A 6,828-nucleotide genomic window follows, 5' to 3' on the forward strand; every position below is an offset into this window, starting at 1 on the left:
TGTCTCTCTCTCTCACCTAGAAATAAATAAAACATTTGAAAAAAAAAAAAAGATGCCATAGGACCCCAGCACGGTTTCTGCGGGGGAACAGGAGTTAGGGTCGGGGGGGGCTTGGCGTGCTCTGTGCAGGAGAAGACGCCTGATGCCGGCTTCTGACCCCAGCTGTGCCTCTCAGTCTTGCTTCCAGATCTCCAGCCTCCAGCTCTGCGATTGACAAGATCACTGGGCCTGGGGACACCGTATCGTAAAATGCTAAACTGTTACAACAAAAAAAAATTCTGTTAAACCTAACGAGGCTGAAGTTGGGGGCTTTTAAAACTGTTTGAAAGATACAGTAACGGAGGACATGCACTTGGGGCTCTCTGTTCTGTGACTCGGCAGCTGCGATCTTGGGGCTCAAGGCGTGAATCCCGGAGCCAGGGTGCCCGCATGGGGCCCGGCTGGGCGCTGCACTTGGCCCCGGCCACTCCCTGTCCCCTTTGTATGGCGCAGAATGCTTTCAGGGGTGACCAGCACATTAGTGTACTGCCAGTGTTAACTCTTGTGAGCCCAAAATCTGGGGCGCCGGGGGGCTCAGTCGATTAAGCGTCCAACTTCGGCTCAGGTCATCATCTCAAGGTTCCTGAGTTCAAGCCCTGCGTCGGGCTCTGTGCTGACAGCTCAGAGCCTGGAGCTTCATTTGGATTCTGTGTCTCCCTCTCTCTGCCCCTCCCCCGCCCCATTCTCTCTCTCTCTCTCTCTCTCTCTCTCAAAAATAAACAGTAACAAAAATTTTTTAAAGAAAAAATAATGTTCAGCTTTCTACAATGGCAACTTTTCTCTAAGTGGCATGCCAGGTTTGGGAAGAAGGAGGTCACGGAGTTAGAAAACGTGTTTGAAACATAAAATCACAAAATATACCAAATCATGTGTGAGTGCCACGCAAAAGCCACCAAAAGGGTCAGTTGCTGTCATTCTGAGGACATCTGACCCCTCACGGCGCCCGGCACGGGCTAGCAGTGCCTGTGCAGAGACGGACAGAGTCCTTCTTCAGGGGCCCCCAGCCCCGCGAGTGCTAAGACACCGGGCGGCCGTGTCAGTCGGGAGGGAGAGCTGTGCCACGGGCAGGGAGCGAGGCATCAGACCCAGCGGCACAAATGCAAGGTGGGAAACGGGCCATTTCAAGGAAACAGAAGGAGGGGGAGATGCAGAATGCTGGCATTTTTGCAAAGTCAGAAGTGAGGCCAGGAGCCCAAGTCAGGGGTCTTCGCAGAGGCCGTGCCCGCGCACACACACGGGACGTGGGACACACACTCACACACTCACACGCACACAGCACACACATGCCACAGCCCTGGGTACTGCCTGTCGGCTCTTTGCCGCTCCCACAGACTCTGGCCACTTCCCTGCCACGTCCACGGCAGGTAGCCACGCGTGGGGGGTTGCTCCCCCGTCTTCCTGGCGGTCAGGCCTGGTGCACACTGCGGTGCGGTGCGGGTCCCCGGCCTGAAGCAGGGGTCACACGAGGCGTCCGGGCCGAGTCACCGTCCCCGTCACGTGCCCAAACCGGAACCACCTCACGGCCAGTTTCCTTCTCTGTCTTTTTGTTTTGCTTTGTTCTGAGCAAAGGGAGCTGGAATGTTACATGCTTGGTTTTAAAAGAAAAGTTACCATAATAATAATTTGTAATATAAATTATATTCTATTAACATATACATATAAATACTGATTTTAGCAGAAATAACGACCTCTAATCTGTGATGAATGGGCTTTGCTTATTCGCGCTTGTGACCGAGGCCAGGTTTCTGTCTGCTGTCCCGTTTTCAAAGAAAGAAGTAAATCACAGAGAAAACAATTTGCATCAGGAATTTTCTCTGAAAAGCAAGCCGTGGAGCCAGACCTTAGCAGCCCAGTATTTACACACATGTTCACGCGCAGACCCGTGTTCTGATCCCATTGAGCACTACCGTGTGACCCAACACGGGAAAGAACACCTTCCGTCCTCACGACTCCAGGGTTTGCTCAGACAAACTGAGTTTTTACTATGGAAAGATTGTCAACAGAACTTGAAAGAAAGGGAATTCAATTGGCCAGAAGTTTAGGCTGAGCTGACCTTTCCATCTGCCAGACGCCCTCAAGGTTTTCCCATACTTCTAACATTTTAGAAAATAGCAAGAGAGATCAGAGAACACTGACTGTTAGGCGCACCGGGGGGAAGATGGCGTTAGGACGACGAGACAGAGCGGGCTCGGTCTGCTCTTCCCACCTGCCTGCCTCCCAGAACCTGCCCCCTCTGCAGAGGTGGAGCCTGGGGCTAGCCCGTTTTTTCTTCTTTTATTTTTCAGAACGTGTAAAGTTGCCAGAAGTGAACATGATTTGTATGAAATTCTCGGGTTTGGGGCTTAAATTCGGGAGCCAGGCCCGTGTGAAGGGTGAGGGTCTTTCTGCACCCTTTTCTGCTTATGTGGAGGGACCCCGGCCTCCCTTCCTGGCCGCAGAAAGTCAGGCTTCCAAGCAGCTTGCAAAAGCACCGCCGTGACTTCTGGCGCCTCTGCGTTCATAAATGAACCTGCTGGATGTTTGCCCGAGACCAAGCTTCCGTCAAAAGACAAGCGTGCGGCTGGAAGGTTCCTAGCAGCCTCCCGGCGGTGGCTGGAGCGCCCCTCACCCGCTCTCCCCCTTCGGTGCATGCTCACGGAACGCCTTTTCTCTTCATTTCTTTTTCTCTTTTAGCCAGAGCTACCTGCAAGCGGCAAGGGACGCGTCTGCTGCCCACAGCCTGGACCTCTCTGCCAAGTACAACTCCCCGAAGTTCCGCTCCCGGAACCAGAGCTACATGCGAGCCGTCAGCACCCTGAGCCAGGCCAGCTGTGTGAGCCAGGTTGGGAACCCTTCCCGCCCCCTGTCCCTCGGGCCGGTCTCTGGAGCCGCGTCCTCGCACCACTCACCTGCGGGGGGGACGGCGGCCCGGCCCGCGTCAGGGGAAGGCGGTGAGCGCTCCTGGCGCGCCTGCCTGGGCTCCTCTGACGACAGACGCGGGAACTGCGTGACACTCGGTTCTCCACACCCCTGCACCGGCCCCCTCTGTGCGGGAGCGACGTGTCCGCCCTCTCGGTGGCCGGAGCCCACACTGCCCCCTTTCCCAGGAGGCTTCCCTGCCAACACGGGGCGGCCAGGCCCGCGACAGGCAGGCCCTCGGTGCCGCCCTCGCCGACGCTGGAGGCCCGGTGACGAGAGGGGAAAGCGACGGGTGGTGCTGGGCGTCCCCACGGTTGTGTCCGTCAGGCTCACCGGCTTCACACGCAGCCTCGGCGGGATCCGCGGCTCCGGGGGGGACAGCGGGCGCGGCTGCCAGCCAGGCAGGGACCCCAGCAGGCTCTCCGTCCTGCCCTGAGCTGTGCACACAAGACCCCAGGGCCAGCCCGGCACCTTCACGCCAGGTGCCGAGGGGCGATGCGAGCTGAACTTCTGTGTTTGACCAACAGGTTGCTTGCTGACTTCGGCTGCCTTTCCAGGCAGAGCCTGAGCGAGACTCGAGTGTGTGGGGTTCCGCCCGGGGCCTCCCTCCACCCACTGCAGGGCGGGAGTGGGGCTCCGTCGGGGCCCCCCTCGCCTCCCCCTCCCTGTCACCCACTGCAGGGCAGGGGTGCGGCTCTCAAAGGCTGGCTCGTGTCCCCCCCTGCAGGGCAGGAGTGAGGCTCTCAGAGCCCCGCTCGCATCCCCCTCCTCTGTCACCCACCGCAGGGCAGGAGTGAGGCTGTCAGAGCTCGGCTCGGCTCGCATCCCGCTCCCCTGTCACCCGTATCCCGTGAAATCCCCTAACTGCCGTGAACTCCTTTCCCATCAGTGGGGAGAGTAAGACACCGGCCTGGGTTGTAGGGAGAGGCGGTGCGGCACGCACAGCACACAGGGCGGCGGCTGGTGGGCGCTGGGTATGGCTGTGTGGAGGGGCCGCGGTGAGTCCTCAGCAAGTGACAGCCGTCAGGGCCACTGCAGGAGGAGCAGTCACAGTGGCCGTGAGTAAGGATGCTGGAGCAGCCCTGCTCACACACGCGGGGAGCCCTCGGCAGCCTGCAGGGCTCGGATTCGCGGAAGGCTGCCGGGCCACGGGCTTTGCCGGCCTCGTACGGCCGGAGTCTGCGCGTTTTACCGCTGCGTTTCTCACCAGAACACCGTACATCCCTTGTACTAGCCTGTCCCACGACCGAAGAAAGACGTCACCTCGCACGCAACTCAGAGGCGATTTTCCTCTGAAACCAGGATGAGGTTTCCATCCGTGGCAGAGAGAAACCCAGTGACCCTTTCCCCCAAGACAAGGAGAGGGCCATTGCTAGTCTGTAACCAGGCCGCCCTGGCCGTAGCCCGGAGCCCCGGCCCTGGGCGGACAGAGACGGTGGGCCTCCCCGCATCCGAACTCAAGTGCCCTTGCAAATAATAATAAAAACGGCAATAACAACGAGGTGGCAGCACCTCGATTGCCATGGTTATCGGATTGATTGGGGACACACCCCGTTTCAGAGCAAAGCCCAAGGTGGCGCTAGGAGACAGTGACTAAAGAGCGTCTGCGCACAGGGGCGCCCTCCCCACGCTCCCCTGCATCTGGAGAAGGAGCCGCACGCACCCCTGTCCTGAGAGGCCAGCTTCCCTCCCACTTCCAGCACCCGCGTCACCAAAGTGCGGCCTCAGGGTCAGCAGGGACGAGGTTTGCACCGCGGGCGGGGTGGTGCCTCCACTTTCTTTTTCTTCTTCTCTGAGTACAGTCGACACGATGTTACCTTAGATTCGGGCTACAGCCTAGTGATTTGACTCGTGCATGTTACGGGGAGCTCACCACTTGTCCTGTCACGTCGCTGTGACACTGTAATTGTAACAGTGCCTTTCATTCCCGGGACTCGTTCACTCCATTAGAAGCTTGCACCTGCTGCCTCTTCACCCATTTTGCACATCCCCCACCCTGTCCCCAGCAACCACGTTTGTGCCCCACGTTTACGGTCTGAGTCTCTTCCTCCCCGTTTTCACTTACTGTCAACAGACATCTCAGCTGAACGCACAGCGCACCTCTTCAGAATCTGGCCGTTCCCCTGGGGCTCCTCAGACTCGTGGGCCACATACTGCCCTCAAGAACACGTGCTCTTGGTGACCCCAGCTGGGGCTTCCAAACGTGTCACGCCCTCACGCCGTTCTCTGCTGAAAGCATTCGTCACTGTAAATTACAGCAAGAGTAGACCAGTTGGCTGTTTGGGGTTTTACTGATTTGGATGACTTTGACATTGGGAATGCTGGGTCGTTCCGATGGATGAGTTCTAGGCGAGGACTTTAAATTGCGCTCAATTTTTAATTCTGAAAAAAGCATATATTTCCTTAGGATACTCCTGGCACCTGGTGATGGGGCCGATTCCCACGTGGGAACCAATCTGTAGTAACTGTGTGTCAGCCCCTGGCCAGTGCTCTCCATGCGGTCAGGGAGGAAGAGGCAGCTCCAGGCAGTCGAGGACGATGCCTCGGGGGTGAGGCATCGGGGAACCCCTCAGTGTCCCTGAGACGCTTGAATCGGTCGCTAAGCGGCCAGAAGTTCACCTTCAACTCTAATACTCAGTGTCTTTCGAGCGCAAACATGAAATTAAAAGTCTAACTGAGCCTGTGAGACTTGCTGTCTTGTGCTGTGAGTTGAACTTGAGTCGTTGAGCTCCCAGGTCTGGCTTCTCTGAGCTCATGACCCCAGGAGGAGCCCACATAGGTGTTTGGGGGCTCTGGGCTGACGCCCCCGGGTTGCCAGCGGTGAGTGTCTGGGGCGGTAATAGTACACGCGCACTTCCACCTTCTCATCCACCGGCTTGAGGGACAGAATTGGTTTTTAACCATGAAAGTTCTTCCTGGAGGAATCTGTCTGAAAATGCTGGAAACGCACAGTGGATGTGGTGCCGTTGGGGAGCCGTGGGCGTGACCCCAAGGCTGCCTCTGCCTGGACGAGCCGTGAGCACGGGCCACTGGGCCATCTCATCGGCGCCGACCGTTCCTTGGCTGTTTCTTACTTAGCTCCCTGGGATTCACCCGTGTGCCGGCGCCCCTCCCCCTCCCCAGCCAGGACCTGCAGTGGTTTTGTTCTTCCGATGGCGCCCCTGCCGTCTCAGAGAACACAGCCGGCCTCTGCCTCTCGGCCGCACCGCCCCAGCCACGTGCAGTGTCTGTGTGGCTGAGTCTAACCTGACACGGAAGAACGCCCATGGTCCGCACATCCTGGAAAGGCACGCAGAGCAACAGACTTGAGGACCGCCTGACCCTCCGTCATCCGGTGAATGACAGTGTGACGGTGCCGTGGTCCCCATCACTGCTCTGGGCTCTGCCAGTGAATGTCACCCAGGGGCCACCCTGCAGGGTGTGACCACGTGGCTTCCCAGCCACATGCACTGGAGCTCCTTGCCGGCTGCTCAGGGACTTGGGGACACACGGCGACGAGGGAGGACCTGGGTCTCAAGGCAGCACCCGCCTGACAGCCGGGCAGAGCACGGGTCCGTGTCTACACCTGGCACATCCACGGGCGCCCACGGAGACGAGCGCGGCCCCCCAGCCCCGTGCTGCCGGCCTCCCTCCCGTCCCCCCGTCCCCACCACACCGAGCAGCCGCTTTCTGTGTCACCTGTCACCTTCCCACACCCCACGTGGAAGGCCCGTGTCCCACCCGGGGTCACAGAGCCACACGCCTGGGGTCAGGTGCTCCTCTGAGCCCCAGCCCCTCCAAGCAAGCTGCAAGGACATGTCCCTGTTCGCTCTTGGGTGTGAAGTGGCAGGTGGGGCCGGGTCCCCAGACCTCGCCCGGCTCCTCATGCAGGGGAAATGGAGGCCCCACACA

The 6,828-nt window shown here is 58.9% G+C and overlaps 1 protein-coding gene across 1 annotated transcript in view; it reads left to right on the top strand.

Annotated features, from left to right (window-relative positions):
* Window positions 1–6,828, top strand: part of DLGAP2 (DLG associated protein 2) — a 608,379-nt gene that overhangs the window by 547,440 nt on the left and 54,111 nt on the right. The window contains exon 10 of the mRNA XM_077771905.1: window positions 2,713–2,860. Within this exon, the coding sequence (XP_077628031.1) occupies window positions 2,713–2,860 (148 nt within the window). The remainder of the gene's footprint in view (window positions 1–2,712; window positions 2,861–6,828) is intronic.

This window comes from Crocuta crocuta, unplaced genomic scaffold, assembly GCF_008692635.1.
Source record: "Crocuta crocuta isolate KB4526 unplaced genomic scaffold, BGI_CrCroc_1.0 scaffold111, whole genome shotgun sequence".
In the NCBI taxonomy this organism is placed as follows: domain Eukaryota; kingdom Metazoa; phylum Chordata; class Mammalia; order Carnivora; family Hyaenidae; genus Crocuta; species Crocuta crocuta.